We start from the raw sequence: 25,385 nt of genomic DNA, 5'->3' as shown, positions 1-25,385 counted from the left end.
ACGCTCCTTGTTAGAGAACAGCATGTTGTGTAAAAAGTAATGACACATTGAACAGTTGGACATGAGCATCCAACAAATTTGAGAAGGTCACACTAAGGCTACAGAGCATTTTAGGATCATTCTCAAACTTTACCTGAAAGCGAAATAGCCTTAACTTTTTGTGAGTAGTGTAGATAACACAGGATCCATCTTTCGCAGGTCCATAAAATTCTGCCATAAACAATAATAGATTAGAGTCTCAGATCTCCCTCTTCCCCTCATGACACAATAATCTCTTCACAGGTCCAAGAGAATGAATATAAATCTCTCCCATAAGAGGTAATGGTCACAGATCATCTTCTCACAGCATGGCCACATTATCATAAAAGACACTACGGAGTGGTCACAGATCACCTTCTCCCCCTCACTGCACAATGACCTCTGCCCAGTTCAAAGCACTCAAGCATCTGCAGTTTATTGTTGTCTGTGTTGCTGCTGTAAAGCATTTATCTGAAAGCTGTTAAAAGCAGCTCAGGGAGGGTGACCGACTCCATAAAATTATATATTAATTAGAAATATAAAAAAAATCTCACAAAAAAAAAGAAAACATTAGAGAAGGAAAAAGGATATTTAACATTACACGTTTTACATTTGGAAAGATACATAGGTGACAAATTCCCGATATTGTGCTTACCTTCATGCTGATCTCCTCTAGTGGCAGCACGTGGAGTGACGTTTCCTGTAGGTGGTACAGGGCCATCGAGTCCAACACTTTCCTGCAGGTTTTACAAAGGCACAAACTACCAGGAAATCCCAGAAGATAAGCCACAGTCCTCATAATAACGTGTCCTATGATTGCAGACATATCAATAATGTCAGACCGCGGATGCATTTTGTTATATATTACATTTTTAATGGAAAAAATAATAAATATGCAAACTATTTATTGGTGCATCAAACAGTATTATACCGGTCTCCATAGATTAGTCAAGTAGATGGAATATATGGGGCACAACCAGTGACTATGAGGTAACTGGACAGGGTTGTCCGTTTCGCTCAATGTATCGGTGATGTGCTTGCCAGGAACTGACTTTCAGACTTATTTTAGGAGTTATGTCGGCCGCCTTCAATGTCTATGCATCGCCAGTAATGGAGAAGAAGGCTGCCCCCTGCAAACACATCCCCTGTAATGCTGGGCTCACACAGGTGTATTTTGTGTTTTGTATATGAACTCCAGTCTCTGTACTGACTGCAGGTCTCCCAACACAACTTACAGCTACATATACAGTAAGTGTGGGCCAGGTCTGTATACAGACTGTGAAATATTCTCTTGTGAACCCGAGAGTAAGGGGCCCTTTGCACACTACGACATTGCAGGTGCGATGTCGGTGGGGTCAAATCGAAAGTGACGCACTTCCTGCGTCGCTCTCAACATCGTAGTGTGTAAATCGTTTTAACTAAGATTACCAAGCGCAAAAGCGTTGGTATCGTACGATCGGTGTAGTGTCGGTCATTTTCATTATTTTGGCTGCAGCTACGGTACGATGTTGTTCCTCGTTTCTGCGGCAGCACACATCGCTGTGTATGAAGCAGCAGGAGCGAGGAACATCTCCTACCTGCGTCCCGTCTGCAATGCGGAAGGAAAGAGGTCGGCGGGATGTTTACGTCCCGCTTATCTCCGCCCCTCCGCTTCTATTGGCCGCCTGCCATGTGACGTCGCTGTAACGCCGCACGACCCGCCCCCTTAGGAAGGAGGCGGGTCGCCGGCCAGAGAGACGTCGCAGGGCAGGTAAGTGCATGTGAAGCAGCCGTAGCGATAATATTCGCTACGGCAGCTATCACAAGATATCGCAGCTGCGACGGGGGCGGGGACTATCGCGCTCGGCATCGCAGCATCGGCTTGCGATGTCGTAGTGTGCAAAGTACCCCTAAGCCATCTCCTGTGTTGAAGCCCAAAGTAGAAATGCTGAGACCCAGGACTGGGGGGGATTGTTAAATCTTATATAATTAAAGTGCATTAAGATAGAATCACTGTCATTGTTAAACGTTAACACATCTGGAGCCATTTTTATTTTATCAGGCTCAACAATCCCTTTACGGTAGAGAATAATAAATACAAGTAAAATATCAGTAACATTTTCCTCTGTTTCAACACAATACTTATATAATCTTTTACCTTTGAGCCCAATGTACTAGGTACAAAGCCATATTCACACACTGAGAACTTGGAGTGTTATTAAAATCCACAGCATGTTCATTATTACTGCAGATTTTGCACTAAAAAATTACAAATTTGTTTCACTAAATTAAAATTACAATAGAGCCAATCAGATTTATGGGTCATTAGCAGCAAATATCGGCGTTTGCTTACGGTCATATATGCCATAACAACATGACTTTCAGGTCCATTTGCAATTTAGTATGGCAAATATGATTGGGATTACCATTGCATTTAGATGACAGGATTGACTTCTTATATGGTGGAAATGTTTGCTGGATTTTCCTGTAGCCTCACATTACTGGAGATGTCACATAATGTGTGAGAATGTGCTGCATGGAAGTGACAATCGTGCACACACTGCTTGACATGCCTGTTACCCTTGAGGAGCACAGCACTAGGGTTTATAATGTGACCCGCTCCTGCGGCTACTGTTTCATCACACCATGTTTGACTTCATTATCAGCTATTTTAGATTTCTGCTATTAATGATATAAGAAAATAACAATAAATGTGCTGTCACATTCCTCTGTGAATTGCCTATGAGCTCAGGAAGGACGTAAAAGCATCATTATTGTGTTGTGCGATTTTTATTTTACGTCCCACTCTCCACGAGGACAGACAGACATCATTCTATAGTGTGGATACGCACATAGCCTTCTACTACAAAGAACTGACGATACAAACCACAGCATGAGTATAGTATACAGAACGCATAGGGATGACGTCACGGTCATATCTCTGTTGTAGAGACTAGTGACAGGTTCTGGGCCAGAGTCTCTTTGCCTTGAGACTCTACATATTTAATGTGTTCCCTTTCCTTAGGGGAGGAGAGGGTTAATATCAGTATTTCTTCCCAGCAAGAATTCTCATTACCTTTCCAGGTGTTTCTGGTTTGGACCACTCCCAGTCCCTATATATACCCTATGCTCCCAGTAGAGGGTGCCGGTTATTCTTACTCATTTGGATGCTTGCTCTGGAGGTAAAAGGAGGTGGTGGATCCCTCTCTGCAAGTTAATGTCTTGGTGCTGACTGCAGCAGTCTTGGTGCTGACTGCAGCAGTCTGTTTGTTGTGTTTCTGCTTGTCTGTCTTTTTTAACCTTGGTGTTTTATTAGTGCAGCAGTGGTGCTAGTGTCCCTCACCTGCCAGCTCACTAGCCAGGGCTATTACAGGGTCTGCCAGAGTCTCAGGTATTCTGTTCGGCGAACCTGTATAGGGACTGGTTAGGAGTGAAGGAGGTGTCTCATCTTTTCCTTCACTAGCGCTAGTGCCCACTGTTGTTAAGATGTCCCCGGTGTACCCCTTGTGCTGTAGAGTGTTGTGTCGTGCGCCATACTTCCTTTGCCACTTGTGTGACAGGGTCACCCTAATTGAAGAAATTTAGTAAGGTAAAAGTAGGTTTTGATAGGTTTTGATACCAGTCCCCAATAAGGGTCCATGATTTACTAAATAATTTAAAGGGAACCTGTCATCAGAAATTTCGCCCAAAAGCTAAAAGATTCCCCCTCTGCAGCTCCTGGGCTGCATTCTAGGAAGATCCCTGTTATTATTGTGCCCCATGTGAGACCAAAATAAAGCCTTTATAAAGTTCTACCTTTTTGTATGCAGCTTCTGTAAATCCGTCACGGGGGCGGGCTCTCTGCCGTCCGTTATTCTGCCTCCTGGTCCTGTATGCCGCCCCCATCGCTCCTTTCCATATCTGATGCACCGCCCACTGCTCCAGCCATCCCCGCGCATGCCCAGTGCCAGTCTCACAGGACTGAGCAGTTTGACCGCTGGTGACGTGTGCGCAGGCAAGTGATTATGGACGGGACTGTGACTGTTATCAGCAAGTACCCGGCCATAATCTCTTGAGCGCGCAAACCTCTCCAGCGGTCAGACACACTGTGCTCAGGGTAGTGCTAGACTGTATGGGCTGCTTTCAGGGATGACGTCCCTTTGTCATGTGATAGGGGCGTGTTCAAAATACTATCACATGACAAAGGGACGTCATCCCTGGAAGCAGCCCATACAGTCTAGCACTACCCTGAGCACAGTGTGTCTGACCGCTGGAGAGGTTTGCGCGCTCAAGAGATTATGGCCGGGTTCCCTTTTAATCTTCCATTAACTTATGTTATTAAGACATATACACGTATAAAATGGGTTTGACTGAGAAACACTAAAGCCCTAATACATGAAGCAGATTCTGCCAGAATTCTGGTGTTAAACTGTTCTCAATATGTCACAAAAGTCTTGTGCAACTGAAGTTTTGCAACTTTTGCCATTATTTTTTACACCAGTCCAGGCCGGTTCAACCAACTTGTTGAAAAGTGGTTGGACCTTAGGTAGAATGTGTCATGGCTAAATGTGTGACAAATTCACAATGGTTCCAAAAATTAAGGCAGAAATTTTCTCCAGCCCATGGGTAGCATAAATTTCTGATGGTGGAGCATGCACATTGAAAGATGTGCCAAAATCACATCTTAATGAATTTGGTGTTCATTGTTTGAGGACTTCCTTCATTAAGACTGGAGTATCAGGGGCCTACATCAGAGGGACTCCTGTCCTCAAATCTTGATCATATTCCACTGAGTTTGCCTAATCTACAGGTTGTCTTCCACCTCAGTCCTGTCCACTTGTAACCCTTCAGGAATGGCGATGACTAATAATCTCTGGTGTTATGTAAATGATAGTGCAGAGAGCGCACGCAACCTGGCAAACCTCCCAATGTTCAGGAAACTATATCCACAAGGACTCAGTGGGGACGCAATCCTACACTCACTTTAACCAAAGGAACGTCGCCTGACTCAACAGTCTCTTCAAAGCTCACAAGATTATGTAACAAGTGAATTCACCCCTGGCGATATGCCCATCTCTCTATCATGCCATTTCTTAATAAAAAAAAAAAAGTGTCCCCCAGTTTTGCAGACACAGCCCTTTTTGTATATATCACAATGAGCCATTTATTTGAAGGGCAGACGTATCAAACGCGCCATGGCGATTATTCATCAGAGGAGGAGTTGTCTTCAAGAGACAAGCCTTTTATGTATCCCTATTTCCATTACAACGTATCCACCACTTAATATAAAATAAATAGGACAAGATGTAGATCACATGTTTAATTATTTACATTCGTAGTGAATCCTTTTTGAGACAAACATCCAAAAATTGTATCAATAATAGTTTTTATAGGCTGGTCCTTTCAAAAAAGATGGTCAGTATATACAATATATACTGTAACTGAATATCTGTCTACAAAAAGCTGGTCTCAATAACGAAGGTGGTCACAATGTTGTGATGGTCAAAAAAGTTAAAGGGAACCAATCACCAGGATTTTCGTATATAACCTAAGGCCAGTGCTATACTGGCACTATCAGGCTGATTCTATACATACCTGTAGTGGTCAGCTCGGATGTTTAGGTTTTGAAATCCAAAAAAGTAAAGTTTATAAAATGAGCAGCTTCTTGAGTGACAGTTGCACTGGAGCAGATCATATATTCATAGTTATCCCCTCCCTCTGTTAGAATTAGCATAAATATTATACAAACGACTCACTTTGTCTAGCAGGACCTGTGTGAGGTCATACCCTGTGACCTGGTATCTAGCTTTGGTGGCTGAGGCCCCGCCCCTTCTGGTCACATGGGTATGACCTTACCACAGGTCCTGCTAGACAAAGTGAGTCGTTTGTATAATATTTATGCTAATTCTAACAGAGGGAGGGGATAACTATGAATATATGATCTGCTCCAGTGCAACTGTCACTCAAGAAGCTGCTCATTTTATAAACTTTACTTTTTTGGATTTCAAAACCTAAACATCCGAGCTGACCACTACATTCATGTATAGAATCTGCCTGATAGTGCCAGTATAGCACTGGCCTTAGGTTATATACGAAAATCCTGGTGATTGGTTCCCTTTAAAGAGGGGTATAGATGGTTTATAGATAGTACATTTATGGAGATGGGAAATGTAATCATAGGTTTACTGGAAAGGAACTTGTCAGTGATCCTTGGGAGAGGTTTCACCATATAGACTTATGAACTGAACAGCGCATCCCCTATACACCATGTTCCAAATTATTATGCAGATTGGATGTAAGTGTCCTAGCGATTAATAATGAAACTCATTGATGGATTGTGTCTCAGGGTTCTTTGGATCACTGAAATCAATCTCAGATCCCTGTGATAATTAGTTTGCCAGGTGAACCCAATAAAAGGAAAACTGGATGTTTCACAATATTAACCCCTTCAGCCCCCAGGCACTTTCCGTTTTTGCGTTTTTGTTTTTTGCTCCCCTTCTTCCGAGAGGCGTAACTTTTTTATTTTTCCATCAATCTTGCCATATGAGGGCTTGTTTTTTGCGGGACGAGTTGTACTTTTAAATGAAAACATAAGTTTTACCATATAGTGTACTGGAATATCGCAAAAAAATTCCAAGTGCGGAAAAATTGCAAAAAAAGTGTGATCGTGCAATAGTTTTTGGGATATTATATATTTTATTCACCGTGTTCACTATATGGTAAACCTAAGGTATCTATGTGATGCCTCAGGTCAGTGCGAGTTTGTAGACACCAAACATGTATAGGTTTACTTGTATCTAAGGGGTTAAAAAAAATTCACAAGCTTGTCCAAAAAAGTGGCGCACGTTTTGCGCCATTTTCCAAAACCCGTAGTGTTCTCATTTTTCGGGATCTGAGGCTCAGTGATGGCTTATTTTTTGCGTCTCGACCTGACGTTTTTAACGGTACCATTTTTGTGCAGATGCTACGCTTTGATCGCCTGTTGTTGCATTTTGCGCAAAATTTGCGGCGACCAAAAAACTTAATTTTGGCGTTTGGAATTTTTTTGTTGCTACGCCGTTTACTGATCAGATTCATTGATTTTATATTTTGATAGCTCGGGCATTTCTGAACGCGGCGATACCAAATATGTGTGTATTTTTTATTTTTTTAACCCTTTAATTTTCAATGGGGTGAAAGGGGGGGTGATTTGAACTTTTAGTTTTTTTTATGTTTTTTTAAATTTTTTAAAACTTTTTTTTTTTTACTTTTTTTTTTTAATTTTACTAGTCCCCCTAGGGGGCTATAGCGATCAGCAACCCGATCGCTCTGTACGATCTGCAGATCTCAGCTACAGAGCTGAGAACTGCAGGTTTGCTGCTTTACTTTCAATGCTGGCTGTATTCCGGCATTGAGAGGAAGTGAGTCATGTTAGCTACAGGCGTCATCACATGACCCTGTGCTACCATGGCAACCACCGAAAGTCACGTGATCATGTCACGTGACTTCCGGTGGGGGCGGGGTAAGTGACCGTCATGGCGGCGCCCATATACATATCGCTGCCAGATTTTGGCAGCGAAATGTGAGGGGTTAATGGCCGCGGGTGGAAGCGATTCCACCCGCGGCTAGCAGGCACACGTCAGCTGTTGATAACAGCTGATATGTGCATGGATCGCCGCCGCCTGCCGGCAACAGGGGGCGGGGCTTACCGGCACACGATCCATGTCATACCCAGTACGTCATGGGTCGTTAAGGGGTTAAGCAGCCACAGTTTTCAAGTAACATGGGAAAGAAAAAGGATCTCTCTGCTGCCAAAAAGCATCAAATAGTGCAATGCCTTGGACAAGGGATGGAAACATTAGATATTTCACGAAAACTTAAGCGTGATCATCGTACTGTGAAGAGATTTGTGGCTGTTTCAGAGCACCTGCGTGTTTGTGCTGATAAAGGCAGAATGAGGAAGGTTTCTGCCAGGCAAGTTCATCGGATTAAGAGAGCAGCTGCTAAAAAGCCATTACAAACCAGCAAACAGATATTTGAAGCTGCTGCTGCCTCTGGAGTCCCTCGAACCTCAAGGTGTAGGATCCTTCAGAGGCTTGCTGTGGTGCATAAAACTACTATTCAGCCTCCCCTAACCAGTGCTCACAAGCAGAAACGGTTGCAGTGGGCCCAGACATACATGAAGACTAATTTTCAAACAGTCTTGTTTACTGATGAGCTTCAAGCAACCCTGGATGGTCCAGATGGATGGAGTAGTGGATGGTTGGTGGATGGCCACCATGTCCCAACAAGGCTGTGACGTCAGCAAGGAGGTGGAGGAGTCATATTTTGGGCCGAAATCATGGGGAGACATCTGGTAGGCCCCTTTAGGGTTCCTGAAAATGTGAAACTGACCTCTGCAAAGTATATAGAGTTTCTGACTGACAACTTTCTTCCGTGGTACAAAAAGCATAAACGTGCCTTCAGAAGCAAAATCATCTTCATGCATGACAATGCACCATCTCATGCTGCAAAGAATACCTCGTGTGTCATTGGCTGCTATGGACATAAAAGGAGATAAACTCATGGTGTGGCCACCAACTTCCCCTGACCTCAACCCTATAGAGAACCTTTGGAATATCATCAAGCAAAAGATCTATGAGGGTGGGAAGCAGTTCACATCAAAACAGCAGCTCTTTGAGGCTATTCTGACATCATGCAAAGAAATTCAAGCAGAAACTCTCCAAAAACTCAAGTGCAATGGATGCAAGAATTGTGAAGGTGATATCAAAGAAGGGTACCTATGTTAACATGTAACTTGGCCTGTTAGGATGTTTTGGATTTAAATAGCTTTTTATTGCAGTGACTGTGACCTCCTAATGCTGCAAATTCCACAAATGAGCATTTTCAGTTATTTAAAACATATAAAAGGGTTTAGAAACTCTACTGTGCCTAATATTTTGGAATTCGGAACAGTCCATTTTGAGGTGTTTTTTTTATTTTGAACATTATACTGTTATCATTGGGATGTTTATTCAATAAAATTCGATGTATACTCTAACAGGTCATGACTTTTATTAGTGTCATTTCACTGACCATTTAGGAAAATCAGAGAAAAGCATCATTTGCATAATAATTTGGAACATTCCATGGAAATCTGGAAAGTAAGAACGCTCAGTCTCCATGGCTCCTGGGTTCAGTATAGAATGCTATTCATGCAGCTCATTAAAATCAATAAGAGCATTATGATAAGGATTGTATACTGAATATGGCAGCCTTGAAGACAGAGCATGCTTACTGGGTAAACAGCTGCAATTTATGCACAGTATGCAACAAAGATTTGTAACGCAATGTATTTAAAATATAGCAGAATAAAACTGGGTACTCTATAATCCAGCTCACAGCTTTCTTTCACATCTCCACCGTTATATTTTTTTCAATGTGGAGAGCGGAGGTAAGCTTCTAAAAGAGCATATCTGTGGGAGACAAAAGCATGGTGCATTTGTGTCCAGATTGTTGAATCTTTCAGTTCTCCAACGTCATCTGTTGGTGCAGTGGGTAGGGCCCCATACACATTAATGGTCAGCCCAACTTACCAAAATTAGCTTGTTTGGACATCTACAGTATCTTTAATTAAATGTGAATAAGGGCCTTTAGAGAGAGGAGAAACACGCTGAGCTGAACGTTGCAATATTTTCTATAGATGTTATTAGCTACACGATTCAAAATTTGTTGTATAAGACAACCCATGTAACAAATGTGTGATGTCACATTTCATAGGGACCCTGCCTGGACTATTTTAGGACTGAAACTTGTAAGGCTCCTAGTACCATCATAAAGACGTTATACCCATTTTGTATTTATCTGATGTGCCGCCGCTCAGAAATCAAGTTTTGAAGCCACATGCATATCAGCCTAGAAGTGCATTGTGGCGTTTCCCAATACTCCAAGTTCACCCACGCACCATCAGTACACTTCCAGGTGAATTTGTATGTGACTTCAAAGATGATTTGTCAGTACTGCAAAAAAACAAACTATTTTGTAAAAATCTTGGACTTGGACAGTGATAAGTTTAGTGTTACTAATAAAATAATCCTGACAGGTTCATTTCAGTTCAAGCAGAATTGGCCAGGAAAACTGTATTCCAACTTAGGCTATGTTCACACAGGGTGTATTTGCTCAAGTTTCTTCTATAGCAAAACCTTATCTTTTGTCAAGAAATAACTTGCAGTTTTGCCATGGTTTCTCTGCGATTTTGCACTTCCTCAATGATTTGTATAGGTGAAAAACGAGGTAAAATCGCAGCAAAAATGGTGAAAATAATTGACATGCTCATTCTTTCAAAAACTGAGCAAAAACCAAACGGTGGTTGACAAAACAATCAGGAAAAAAAATGCAGGTATTTTGTGTGATTTCAGGAATCTCATAGACTTTGCTGGGAATGTGAAGGCAGAGTTTTATTAGCATGGATTTGCATAAAACCAAGGCAAAAACCATGGTAAAAAAACCAAAACACACTAAAAAGGCCCTGTGTGAACATAGCCTTACAATCGATTTCCAATCTCAGTTGTCTTGTTCGGTATCCACCGCTGGACAAATGTTGAGTTGGCAGCACATACGGTAATCTTTACATTGGCAGCACATACGGTAATCTTTACATTGGCAGCACATACGGTAATCTTTACATTGGCAGCACATACGGTAATCTTTACATTGGCAGCACATACGGTAATCTTTACATTGGCAGCACATACAGTAATCTTTACATTGGCAGCACATACGGTAATCTTTACATTGGCAGCACATACGGTAATCTTTACATTTGCAGCACATACGGTAATCTTTACATTGGCAGCACATACGGTAATCTTTACATTGGCAGCACATACGGTAATCTTTACATTGGCAGCACATACGGTAATCTTTACATTGGCAGCACATACGGTAATCTTTACATTGGCAGCACATACGGTAATCTTTACATTGGCAGCACATACGGTAATCTTTACATTGGCAGCACATACAGTAATCTTTACATTGGCAGCACATACGGTAATCTTTACATTGGCAGCACATACGGTAATCTTTACATTTGCAGCACATACGGTAATCTTTACATTGGCAGCACATACGGTAATCTTTACATTGGCAGCACATACGGTAATCTTTACATTGGCAGCACATACGGTAATCTTTACATTGGCAGCACATACGGTAATCTTTACATTGGCAGCACATACGGTAATCTTTACATTGGCAGCACATACGGTAATCTTTACATTGGCAGCACATACGGTAATCTTTACATTGGCAGCACATACAGTAATCTTTACATTGGCAGCACATACGGTAATCTTTACATTGATTACCTGTTAAATTAATCAACTAATTATTTCCAATTACTATTAAATAGTGAAATTTCTAAACATCTGTCCACAATTTTATTGAGGGTATTGTTTAAGTATGTTCGCTACCTTGAAATAGTATTCATTCCCTTCGAACTTTCAACTTTTTTTTTCACATTACATCCCCAAACCTAATTGTATTTTCCTGGGATTTTTTGTGATATACCAACACGAAACAGCAAGTATTTGTGAAGTGTAAAGGAAGTGATACATGGTTTTCTAAATATCTTAAAAATCTAACTCTGAAATTGTGACGTGCATTTGTATTCAGCCCCCTGAGTCCATTCTTTGTAGGACCACCTTTCGCTGCAATTACTGCTACAGTCTTTTTGGATCCATCTCTACTACCTTTGCACATCTACATTGAAATATTTGCTCCTTCTTCCTTGCACACGAGCTCTCACTCAATGAGAATAGATGGAGATGTCTGTGAACAGTATGTTTCCCATCAACTCTAACCAGCTCCCCTGCCCCTGCTCAAGAAAAGCCTCCTCACAGCAGGATGTTGCCACCACCATGTTTGACGGTGGGGATGGTGTTTTAAGGGTGATGTGCAGGATTAGTTTTCTTTTTTGCATTTACCCCAAAAGTTCTGCTTTGGTCTCATGTGACCAGAGCACTTTCTTCCACATGCTCGCAGTGTCCCCTACATGGAATTTTGTTATGGTTTCTTCCTTTCAAAAATCTTGTCACTCTTCCATAAAGACCAGATTTGTGGAATCTACAACTAATAGTCGTCATGTGGACAGATTCTCCCCCTGAGCTGTGATCTCTGTGGCTCCTCCAGTGACCATGGGCCTCTTCGCCACTTCTCTAATTAGTGCTCTCCTGGCTTGGGATGTCAGTTTAGGTGGATGGTCATGTTTTGGTAAGCTTGCAGTTGTGGAAGAGAAAGTCAGTGAGGACTGGGCTCCAATCCAATAAAAAAAAAAAAGGTTAAAACATACCTTTTACTGTACAATTAAAAACATAGAAAAAAAAAGGATAAAAAATATTAAGGACCCATAAACTTACGATTTTCAGGTTAACAACCCTTATTCACAACTATGAATAAGTGCTGTTAACGTGAAACACAAGCTTATGGATCATTATTGTTTTTTATCCTTGTATTTTCTTCTTGCAATGCTTTTTAATTGCACAATTAAAGGTATGTTTTAACCTATTTTCATTGGGCTGAAGCCCAGCCCTCATAGACATTCTCCTCTATTTCTGACTTTAGGTTATCAGCCTGTTGTGTTTCTACATTCCTAGTACCACATCCTGAGTAAACAAGATCTACCAGGGTTACTATATGAATTCAAGTGGTTTTGATACTGAATTGTCCTTACTGGAAGATGAGTTTATTACCTTTTTTTTACCATGTGTGGAGTTGTGCTGTACTCCTTCCATTTTTGGATGATGGATTGAACAGTGCTTTATGAGATGTTCAGAGCTTGGGTTATTATTATTATTTTTTTTTATAACCTAACCCTGCTTTACTCTTCTCCACAACTTTATCCCTGACCTGTCTGGTGTGTTCCTTGGTTTTCATTATCCGTTTTGGTCCCTAATGTTCTCACACAAACCTGAGACCTACCTTCACAGAACAGCTGTAGTTAGACTGACAATGCAGTACACAGAGGTGGACTCAATTTACTAATTATGTAGCTTCTGGAGGCAATTGGTCACTGAAGATTTTTTTTAAGGGTATGAGACTACAGGGGGCTGAATATAAATGGACGTCACAATTTACAGAATTATATTTTAAAAATATCCAGAAAACAATGTATCATTTTCTTTACACTTCACAAATACTTGCTACTTTGTGCTGGAATATCACATAAAATCCCAATAAAATACATTTAAGTTTGTCGGTGTAATGTTAAAAAATGTGGAAGTGCTTAAGGGATATGAATACTTTTTCAAGCCATTGTAGGTACACTTACTTTGGACTTTTTGTGATAAATTGTATCTTCTTTTCCAGCATTTATTTTCTGTGAGTTTTATATCCTAGAAATTATTTTTTCTTTCTTAAAAAAAAAAAAAGGTTCTGCCCACATTAATTTTCCAGCAATTACTGTTGCTCAGTTCAAGCTCTGAGTTTCTTATTAAGAAAACATTTCCCCACTTAACTTGTAACTCAATTTTCTGTGCTTTTAGATGCTTCAGTTAATGCTGCTAATCATTCTGAGAAACAATTTAAGTTCCCTGTATAATTTATTTTCACTTTATAATCTTATTTGTGATGCTGGTGTTTTCAGCATTGCAGCTTTATTCATCAATATATAATTTAACTACAGACAATAAAAGTTCATTCACATCATACAGTGTTTCCAGTTACAATGGCCTGAGATAATGATATTTTCAATGTAAGGGTCCCAAACACAATAGTGTAAAGAGGAATGCAGCAGGACAAGCCATCCATGGAATATGCATGGGGCCTCTCAACTCTATGCCAATAGGTCATGTCGAATTCAAATGCCCAATCATTTAGCCCTTTGTGTAGACAGGTAGCCACCACAAGGGTCCCAAACAATTGTCAGAACTGATCATTGATATTAATGGTGTAGTCGGATGTGAGTTGTCAGCCAATAACTATCTAATTCATTTATGATGTACTGCTTATATATCAAAATCATATTCTGGAGCGCTTTACAGAGATCAACAGCATAATCCTCACACTTACAATCTAAATTCCCTTTCTGTATGTCTTTGGAGTGTAGAAAAGTACCCGAAAAGAAGCCGACACAAACATGGGGAAAACATATAAACTCCTTACAGATGTTGTCTTTTGCGGGATTTAAACCCAGGGGCTGCAAGACAACGGAACCACTGTGCGTTTATGCATTTATATGTATGCTGGAGATGATGTACCGTATGTTTATTCACACCTCTAATTCTATCTACTACTGCACAGGAAAGGAAGCATTACCTGTTACCTGCCATCATCTAACAGCTCTTCTTTTGATTTGCTGGCGTGTTCCAATGTTACATGTGTGTCTCGCAGCAACAAGGCCAGTTAATCAAAGAGTCGCAGAGGTTGGCAGGTAAGAGGCTCTTGCTCCAGTGCCATGGTCAGAGACCATTGTTGTTGTCGATGGAATGGAACGTGCGTATCGATTCACAATAGTCGCACCGTTACAATGGGGCTTTCTGGGCCAATGTAACTTGAAATTACATCCAATATCTTAGACATTCTGAGTCTGTGACCTTAGTGACTGGCTGAAAGGAACGTGTACATGTCACTGATAAACACGTGTATCACTGAAGTGGATAACTGATTGGCTGCCTGGTAACACATGTACTGTGCTGCTTCTGTGGCTGAAGGAGCTGCATTTTTTTTGGAGTACTCTGTGTGTATTCTCATAGGATAGTAAAAAAAAAATCCTATCTTGTAAGATACCCTCTCCGAGCAGTTGTTTGAAAAGGCTGTGACACTCTTGCAAGTACCACAGGTTCTTCAAAGTAACTGCATCTTAATTAGCACTTGCCTGTGCCTTACTTTCTTTAGTGACCAAGTAAGACATTGGAACATTGTTCCATAGAAGCCTACACTGAAGATCAAAATTAGAGAACAACACACAATTTCCTAAATATTAAGGTCGTTGTTTAGTCCTATGATTATATTCTAACATGGGTAAACTAGCAGTATTTAAAGCATATATTATAATTTCAATTTTTTCAAACCCACATAATAAAAATGTAAATGAGACAAATGAAAAAGAACACGGATCAACATTAGAGAACACTTTCAGACCCCTGCAAGTTATTGGTGTTAATCTGGCACCTGGTGCTAATTTCCTATTATCTGACAAACCCTATGTAACTGGCAGCCGAATTTTCCAGTTTGCACTGACTTTGCAAAAATGGTGTGCTGTTCCAAAGTGACTGAAACCCTCCGGTAGCAGGTTGTCCAGATGAAGGCCAAAGGGGTGACGCTATCAGCCAAAGCAAGAGAAGTTGGTTGTTCCAAGTCTGTGATTTTGAGAATACTGCTTCTTTACAATATCACAAACTCTTTCAAGACCCCCAAGAAGGCTGGCTACCCTTGAAAGATAAATGCTAGAGAGGACAGGCTTGTGCGGAGAATTTCCATGAGTAATCGTTTCAACACTGCAGCTGGAATTGCTCGCCAGTTCAGCACTGAACAGGGTAAGGATCTGTCTTGTCATTCAGTGTCACGACATTTAAGAGCATTTGGACTGAAAGCCCACTCTGCAGTGACCAAACCTCTCATTAACGGAAAGAATCAAAGGACCATTTTGTGTAGAAAGAGGAGAAGTGGTCCACATTTCTTTTTAATGATGAAATCAAGTTTAATTTATTTGGGTCTGATGGGAAAAATTATGTTTGTCGACAAACTAGGGAAAGATTGAACCCAAAGTGTGTTAAGAAGTCAGTGAAAGGGGATGGAAGAAGTGTCATGGTTTGGGGAATGTTTTCTGCAGCAGGAGTTGGACCTCTCATACAGCTGCATGGCAGAGTGAATGCAAATGTTTAACAGAACTTTCTTCACAAAACGCGGCTCCTTACTTGCATTCATCACCAGAAAATGTCTTGCAGGACAATGCCCCATGCCACACAGCAAACCAGTTGAAGCAGTTCCTTGAAACAGAAAACAATGAAACAATGAAACAGCCTCCCCAAAGTCCTGATCTAAACCCAATAGAAAACTCTGGAAAATTCTTGGTGACAAAGTTATGGCTAAGAAACCCACAACAGTCAAAGAACTGTGTCATATCACAAAAAGAGAAACAATGGGGCACGTTTTTTTTCAAACTGGCATCCACACTATTATGGGTAAGTGAGTACTACCGGTGACTCACAGGATATTGGACTTGGGGCATTTATATCCTTTTTTGCTGAAATGGCTTCTTGACCTATATTATAGCCCCAGTCTTTTTGTAGTATTCAGGTCCACCCTTCTATGTTCGTATGCTTTTGGAGGCACCTTGGCTTCTGATGCAGTTTCCACACACCTGCATGTTTGTTGATTGTTCTTACCAGCAGATATGAATTTCCTGCGGTGTGCTTAATATATAGGGATATTGGACCTTTAATCTCACCCCCATATTTGTGTTGGTTGGACCTCTGTGTTTGACCATCAGGACCCCCTTTTTCTAAAACCTGTTGTATTATGCGAACATTAATTATTTAATATGATTTAATTCTTGCTGTAAGCTAATTTTGTAATAAAAAGCTTTTATATTTTTGCAAGTAATTAGTCTATGACTTATTATCCCTCTGTAAATTTGGACTATGATTCCCATTGTTTCTCTTTTTGTGATATGACATTGTATTGGGTTTAGGCCTACAATTAGCTGGTAATGGACCTGCATTCTGTCTTTTCTTGTCATAGTCAAAGAACTGTGGAAGAGACTGGAAGAAGTATGGACCAAAATCATATCAGAGCAGTGTGAGAGACTAGTGCTGTCCTGTGCTGAAGTCATTCAAAGCAAAGACCTGTAGACACTTCGCACTGAGCGGTGACTGTTGTTACCTTCAAAAAAATTAGTTATATTCTTTCTCTGTCCTACAATCATTGTTGTTCTCCAATTATGATCATCACCTTTTGGGCAAAATAAAGGTTTCATGTTGATAAACTTTGGATCTTTTGTAAAACACTATTCTAGTGGCATGGTGCGCCCCTTACAAAAAAAACCTTCAAATGTTGATCAATGTAGATTATTTCTGAAAAGAAAAGCGAGTGATCAGACATTGTGCTCTAATTTTGATCTCCAGTGTATAACACAATTCTACAATAGTTTGCATCAAAGCTTTGAAGAGTACAGTGCAGGTAAGTACAATCCAGCCTACAAACTGTTGTATCAAACAACTGATTAGAGGGGGTGCCGAATGTTGGATTCCCAGTTATTTAATATTGATAGTCTACCCTACAGACAAGCCATCAATTTAAGAAGGCTGAGTAACCCCTGTTTCTCTCTATCTCCTTACCATTATTTTCTCTATGAGTTCTATGGGCATCAACAGTAATCTGATCCGGATTTATGGTGCCTCAGTGGAGACTTAATACTAGTTTACTGAACCAAAAGAACGTTCAGGAGGAGGTTGTGGCAGGCCTGTTGGAATACTTTGGACATAATGACAATGGGGAGGTCTCTGACGAGACCTTATGGGCTGCACACAAATCAGTTATTAGAGGGCAGTTTTTAAAAACTGCATCATTCTTGAAAAAGCAAAGAGAAGCAGAAATTAAAGAAATTATAGCCCATATTCAACACTTAGAAACTATTAACAAGGCCTCCCCGTCGTCTACACTGTCCAAGGAAATTCTTACTTGCAGGTTTCAACTGCGATCCCTCCTGTTGTATAGATATGAACATAATCTTAAAAAGAGTAAATCAACTTTTTATGCGATGGGGGATAGAGCCAGCACCTTACTAGCTAGAAGAACAAAAAAACGGGAAATTAAATCTAAAATTGAATTTTTGAAGGGCCCCGACGGATCACTTATAAGGCATCCTAATGGGATAGCAGACGCCTTTGCCAAGTATTATGCTGCCCTGTACAATTTAAGGGATGACCCGCAAACCCCTCAGCCAACACCGGAAAAAATTCAGGAGTTTTTGGACGGTCTGGAATTGCCTCGGGTCTCAGACCGGCAATTAGAATCTTTAAATCTTCCCTTTACTATACAGGAAATTTTGGACACCATTAGAGCTTCTAAACGAAACTCAGCCCCAGGCCCGGATGGGCTTCCCTATGAATATTATCAGCAATTTGCCTCTATTCTAGCCCCTTTTTTACTAAAGACCTTTAATTTGTGGCAAATGGCCGGGACTATTTCCTCAGAGAACCTAGAAGCAGTTATCACTACACTACCCAAACCGGGGAAAACGGCAGATACCCCTGGGAATTTCAGACCAATTTCATTGCTCAACTGTGATTTAAAAATGTACTCAAAAATGGTAGCCACCAGACTCCATAAAATAATCCCCTCCTTGGTAGCCCCGGATCAGGTGGGTTTTGTGGCGGGCAGGCAATCCAAAGATGGCACCAGGCGGATGCTGGATTTAAATGGGGTGATGGAGAAGTCGGGTGTCCCTGGTGTATTCTTGTCACTCGACGCCAAAAAGGCCTTTGATAGGGTGCACTGGGGATATCTGGAAAGAGTGCTTATGAAATTTGGTTTTGAAGGAAGAATTAAGTCATCTGTTTTGGCCTTGTACTCTCACCCAAATGCTTCAGTTCTAGCCTCGGGGTTTCGCTCATTAAAATTTTCTATAACCAATGGCACCCGCCAGGGGTGCCCGCTGTCCCCTATTGTTTTTGCTCTGGTGGTGGAACCTCTGGCGGAGGCAATTAGGGTGAACCCGAACATAACTGGTATAAGGGTAGGGGAGCATGAACATAAATTGGGTCTATATGCGGATGATGTAATAATATCATGTACTAACCTTGAATATTCCTTTCCAGCAGTGATGTCCACCCTGTCGACCTTTTCTGAGGTGTCTTATTACAAATTGAATGCCACTAAGTCCTTAGTACTACCATTTAATGTACCCGCAAGGTCCAGAAGGATTTTGGAGGCAGCTTTTCCTTTCCAGTGGTGCGAAGACAGTATCCCTTATCTAGGTATCCGTTTGACACCAACCCATTCCCTCATCAGATCCAATCTCGATCACCTACTCAAAAACTTGGGTCAGGCTCTAGGCAGGTATGAGAAGTTGTCGCTATCTTGGATGGCGAGAATTCAATCCTTTAAGATGACGTTCCTTCCTAAGCTGCTGTATATGTTTAGGTGTCTCCCTCTTAAAATTCCATATAGATATTTGATAAAACTGCAGTCGATGACCAATAAGTTTATTTGGGGTAATAAAAGAGCTAGAGTTGCTAGTAAGATTATGCATCTGCCATATGGAATGGGAGGTCTGGGTACGCCTAATGTGATGGCCTATTATAAAGCTTCTCTTATAGAATCACTCAAAGAATGGTGGAACACGGAGAGCTCCCATAGGTGGGTTCAACTTGAGAACTCTCTGACAGACCAGGGTTCGACGAGGAAACTGATGGAGGTGGAATATCTAAAACGTACTAGGTCCACCCTGTGTCTCCCTACTATGACAGCATCGATAGCCATATGGCGCAGTGAGATGATCCCTAAGATCCAGGTCCCGCTGTCAGAAATATCGCTCAGAGCAATAGAATCCCACATTCCATATACAAATTTGAGTAGATGGGAAGCAGCGGGTTTTGGAGTTTTGGCAGACTTTTACGATGGTGCAGAGATTAGGCCCTTCAACGATATACTTCGGGAGCACCCCTCCCTAAAGGGGTGTTTTTATCAACACCTGCAGATTCGCCATTTTCTAAGCTCAAAATTCCCCCCGGGATCAAACCCGACCTTACCCACTGTTAAGGCACTATTGTTTAAAAAACTAATGAGGCAACCGGGAATCTCTTTAACCTACAAATGGTTGAACAACCCCTCTGACGAGCAAAAGCTCCCATACATGACTAAATGGGAATAAGATTTAGGCATTAACACCTCCCCCTCGGCGTGGCATACTGAGACACAGTGGGTGCAAAGATCCTCAAAATGCATTAACCATTTGGAACAGCTGAAAAAGGTGCATCTACGTTGGTACCATACGCCGGCAAAATTGGTGCATTACATTCCCAACTACTCACCGCTCTGTTGGAAGGGCTGCCTCCAGAGGGGATCACTGGGACACTGTTGGTGGCACTGTCCGAGGGTCCAACCTTTTTGGATAGCAGTTTTCAGACTCATTAGTGAAATAACAGGTGTGCACACCAACCCCAACCCAGGGCTGGCAGTTCTGAATTTGGGCATAGACTCGTACCCGCAGAATTTTAGGGGACTGATTGTGCAAATTCTAATAGCTGCCAGACAGTGTCTGAGCCATTCGTGGAAGGCCACTGAAGCTCCCTCTGGAGCCGAGTTATATTGTAGTATCGACCAACAATGCCAATATGAATACTGCCTTGCCCACTCCCTAAAACAAAAAACTAGAATTCTTACAATATGGGAACCCTGGCTGTCATCCAGCCATGCAACACCTATTACACGACTATTCCCCGGGCAAAGAGCACCTAGTTGAGATAGAGCCGATGGAATTATAGCCCTGGCTCGGCTAGCCAGGGGGCTAAAGCATTGAGACCCTGACTGAGGCAGCAGTTTATGAGAGAAATCTAGGAGGAGTTGATGGCCCCGGCTGGTGGACTGGGGTTGGTAATGCAGGCAGGCATCTAACCCTGTACCCCTACTAACCCCCCCCCCACTTCTCCCCCAACCCTACCTTCTTCCCCTCCCCCTTTGTTCTTGTTCCCCCTTACTTGAATGAAGTCCCCATCTTTCCTCCCCTCTCCTCCCTCCCCATGTTGTTGTGTGGTTAAAGTGTAAGGCAGAGGAATTGTAACTGGATTGTCTCGGAGTATATTAATGTATGGAGCCCTCATGTGCGGGCAGTTGACAATTGTTCTCTTAAATTACCATGTATGATTTTGTATCTGCCGTGTTTTCAATAAAAACTAATTGGATTAAAAAAAAAAACCAGTAATCTGATCCGTAAGTATCCAAAAAAACTGGGTGGGAGGGGTTAAAGTGTACATCACCCCCCCCCAGAAAATACACTGAAAAAAAACCCCCAAAAACTCCCAGTTGGAGTGCGCAGAGCTGCTGGAAACCATCATCATCATTATGCCCAACGCTTTCTGTATAACTGACACAGCGCACTCATGTCATCATGCAGCATACACTATTTAGAAACTAAACAGCCAGAAGATGGAAGCCATGCTAAAGGGATCTAGAGAGGTGATTTCTTTTTTAAAAAGACCCACAGTGGACGAGGAAGGAGAGAGAGGTGAGGATACTATACAGGAACTTATAGTGAAATGGGGGATGGTATACACAGACTTATAATGGATTAGAAGATGGTAGTGGATGATATACAGGTACTTAAAATTAATTGGGGGGATATAAGTAGTCAGTGTAAGCTTGTATAGCAGTGTCAACTTGGTGGGCACTCTAAATAACTCCACACACAGCTATTAATGTCTAAACCACTGGCAACCAAAGTGAGCACACCCCTAGGTGGAAATGGCTTAATTATGTCCTACTAGCCATTCTCCCTCCTTAGTGTCATGTGACTCATTAGTGTTACAAGGCCTTAGGTGTGAATGGGAGTAGCTGTGTTATATTTGGTGTTATCGCTCACATACTTTCTCATACTGGTCACTGGAAGTTCAACATGGCTCCTCATGGCAAAGAACTCTCTGAGGAAAAAAATAAATAATTTTTGCCCTACATAAAGATGTCCTAGGCTATACGAAGATTGCTAACACACTGAAACCGAACTGGAGCACAGTGGCCAAGACCATAAAACGGTTTAAAGTGAACCTGACGGGTCTCCTATGCCGTCCCACCCACCAGCATTTATATATTTATTACTAAATATCCTGCCTAATGAGCCCTTTATACTGCCTGATACCTAGACACATATTGAAAATAGGTCTTTATACAGTGCGTCTGACTGCAACCAATCACAGACGCCAGGACTGCAGTTGGGCGGGGGAAGCAGTGAATATGGACGAGCAATAATGAGTGGCCCCAGAAGAAGAGTGAGCGGTCTCGAAGCAGTTTGGACCGGCGGACTCGGTAAGTAGAGCGCATTTGCTTTATTTTTCCATTTTTTTTTAATTTCCTAAGTTGCAGAACCCCGATCATTAGCCGGAGTTCCCTGCGAACTCCGGGCCCGGTACCGCCACCTGGATACTTTGCAAACCACGCGGATCCAGACTTTTACGGTCCGGGTCCGCCCATCACTAGTTACAAGTTTATGGTGCCAATATAATGGATTCACAGAAATCTGATGGAAATGCATTTGTCTTGGATAAGTTTCCTTGATTTCTTATTTTCACATGTGCATCTTTTTCAGTCAACCAATAATTCCCCATTTGCAAATCCAATGTTCAATGACAGTGATCAACATGTAAAATGAAAATTCATTGGGAAGTCATACCCTAACCATGTGTGCTACAATGCCATGATGGGAAGAACATCCAACTACAGCAGAAAATATCGTAAATCTCTTTTGATCAGAAATATGTCTTTGTGTCTATGGCAACCATTACAAGAATTTACAATATGAATAAGACAAAAAGCATCAAGAATGACTATCAGCTGTGGTAGTATCATAGTAACAGTCTGTATTTATATGGCTACCACATATTCCACGGTGCTTTCCACTCAATGCATAAAGATTAATGTGGTGCAAATGTATGGAGGCTCTAAGCTTTCACACTACAGAGTTATTACATCATATATTTTTTAGCTGAGATTTTTCATTAGTAAGGGAGTTGATTGAGCCCGTGCATACGGTTTGGACATACTGTACACCTCCATCCCTCCTACTCTGCAGGAGTTCAGGCTAGCCAGTAATTGCTCTCCTTGGCTAATCCCAGCAGATAGCTGGGAGGAGCAGGTCTGGGATGCTGCCATGTGGTGAATGTTCTGCACAGTATATTTTCTTGCTCTCCTTTCCTTCTGCACACGGATAAGTGGCTGCTGTTACATTCATGCTCATTTCCTCCAATTCGGGACTTTCTTTTCTTGTAAAAAAAAAAAAAAAAAAGGGAACTAAAGCAAGACCCCTGCACTGCTATTATCTGTAGACAAGGACCAGTAAAGTGACAAGTACTGACACAAAAGGCAGAGGAAACTTGGTTCTTGAGCTGACACATGGAGGTAATTATGTTGCTTGCATTCCACTCGCTGTGATGCTTCCCCCATGCAGGGCTGTCTGCCATTCCTGTAAAGAGCCAATGCACTGCACTGTGCCTCCAACTCTGCCCCAACTCAGCAGCCCACAAATTCCTCTGGACTTATGAACAAAGATGCAAACACTGCTTTGCTCCTTCCTGGGTGAGTTACTTTTCGTCTTCATTTTTCCAAGATATCAATATTGTATTAAAGGTGTGAATAATAGTAAATGGTTTTATTCTGCTAAGTGGGGGGGACAATTACCTGTTGGATTTAAATGGCACACCTAACCATGTCTAATGTAACAAGTGCTGGGATTCAATGCTGCCTTTATTATTTCACATATTTCTTACTGAATCTAAATGGTTGTTTTGTAAAAGGCAATGACTGTAAATGGGGTAATATGTTGAAAAAAGAAAAAAAAAAAAAACAGCGTTGACCGAGACTGGAGAAAAATGGCTTTTTTTGTGCAAGGGTCTCGGAGGGAAGATTGAGGTTGCAGCGGTTCTGCAGGAGGTGCCTCAGCACAAGTATTCTTCAGGTTAATAGAGAAGGCTATTGTTTGCCTGGAACAGGCGCCTGCAACGGCACATATTGGAAACAGATGTGCTACAGGGAAGGCTGGAGAAGGAAGGAGGGAGGGATGGATGGAGAGAATAAAAGTGTACACAGGGAAGGACAATGAAAGTGAGCTAACCAAGGATCTGCAGGCACAATGGACACAGGGGATAGGGCTTTCCTGTACCTTTATATTCAGATATCACAAACAAATGGCTGGGCTCGTTGTATGGCATGTTACATTATGATGGAGAATTTTATTATAGCCGTGGGGTCACTGGTTGGACATAACCCCCCTAACATAGCTTTCTCCAAAACGAGACATGGCTCACACTACCGGATCAGACAGCCGCCCCGGGATATAGTCACTGTGGGGTTTAGACCTTTCCTGGAACAAAGCCTCTTATTTCAAGATGTGTCATACAAGGCGTACGAGACTGTCGCTTTCATTCACAAATAACTTTGTCACAAATGATGTCATCCTTGCCATGCATAGCAATTTATGGAATTAATCGGAATTGCCGCGATCTATTGTAGCAGCGCTTCTAAATAACATGAATGGCAATGCATATGTCACATTGTCTGTCACCGTGGAGTCCGTCTATACGTCTTGAAGGGATTCTTTGTGCACCCACATCTCTGTGTAATGTGCCAGCCAGCGGTGTGGAGGGGGATGGTTCACACAACATTCACAATATTTATGAGATGGGCTCCAGAAAAATCTAAGCTCGGTTAAATGGATGGGGTTCTAATAAAAATTTAAAGTCGCCTGTGTTTTTGGAACGGTAATGAAGTTTGAGGTCAGAAAATGATGAAGCAGCGGAAAGTCTTCTGGATCACATAGGAATCTAAGAATTAGCTGTCTGGGCAGAGGAAAGAAGTCCTGGGTGCTGATGAAACTTTGTTTTCATTGCTTATCGAACATGTCAAAGCAATAGCTCGGTGTGGCTGTCACTCCATGTTACTTGTGATAACAGTGCCAATTACTAGTAATCACTGTTATTGGAAGTGAAGGCATCTCAGGGCTGCTCCTCTGTAACCCTTTAGGCCCTTGATAATGCAATTCCTAACTAATTTCTGTTCGGCTATGGCAATACGTGTGATCCCCATGATTGCCGTCCCCTGATTATACATACATTATGTGTATGTATACATTATATGTGGGCAGAAATGGTTTATTTACTGCTAACAATGCACCCTGTGATAAACACTGTCTTGCATTTGCTAAATAGGGCCAACGAGGATTAGCGCCTTATACAGCCTGTAGTTTAACTACTTAATGATAGCTTTGTATAAGAACAGGTTTGAGTAGCAAGAATAGTGTTTGCTCAATGCTATAAGTTCCCAGATTTATTGCTAAACCGTTCTTCCCCAGTGTGAGTCTGTTTAGGTCATGTTCACAGGATGGTGTGTTTTGCAGTTATTTGGCATCTGCTGGGCATACTTTACCTTTTTACCGTATTATATTATTATATAGGAAATAGCATATAATGCTGTATACTTTTTAATAATCCTAAAGCACATTTCTGATTAAAGCAAAAACATTAGATGTGATCAGAGCAGAACCTTCTATCAAGTTTGTATTGATATGATTATTCAACCAATAAGTCCTAGGAAATAGTGATGGCAAGTGTGTAACATTGACCTCCAAAGACGTCTGAAGTAAACGTAATAATGTCATTTTATTATAGTCAGCAAAGACGTTGGCTTCATGGCAAGTGCTCTATCCAAAACTATGATCATCAAGCCCATACAGATTGGAATAG

At 41.6% G+C, this 25,385-nt stretch overlaps 1 protein-coding gene and 1 long non-coding RNA gene across 2 annotated transcripts in view; one reads left to right on the top strand and one right to left on the bottom strand.

Annotated features, from left to right (window-relative positions):
- The window catches only part of LOC142256361 (uncharacterized), a 243,463-nt gene that overhangs the window by 26,861 nt on the left and 191,217 nt on the right, over positions 1-25,385 (bottom strand). Inside the window, exon 4 of the long non-coding RNA XR_012727519.1 lies at positions 674-828. This is a non-coding gene — a long non-coding RNA (uncharacterized LOC142256361). The remainder of the gene's footprint in view (positions 1-673; positions 829-25,385) is intronic.
- Positions 22,789-25,385, top strand: part of CLMP (CXADR like cell adhesion molecule) — a 131,756-nt gene continuing 129,159 nt past the window's right edge. Inside the window, exon 1 of the mRNA XM_075327996.1 lies at positions 22,789-23,223. Coding sequence (XP_075184111.1) covers positions 23,196-23,223 — 28 coding nt within the window. The 5' untranslated portion in view covers positions 22,789-23,195. The remainder of the gene's footprint in view (positions 23,224-25,385) is intronic.

This window comes from Anomaloglossus baeobatrachus, chromosome 11, assembly GCF_048569485.1.
Source record: "Anomaloglossus baeobatrachus isolate aAnoBae1 chromosome 11, aAnoBae1.hap1, whole genome shotgun sequence".
NCBI lineage: Eukaryota > Metazoa > Chordata > Amphibia > Anura > Aromobatidae > Anomaloglossus > Anomaloglossus baeobatrachus.
This window is presented reverse-complemented; position numbering and strand designations above follow the sequence as displayed.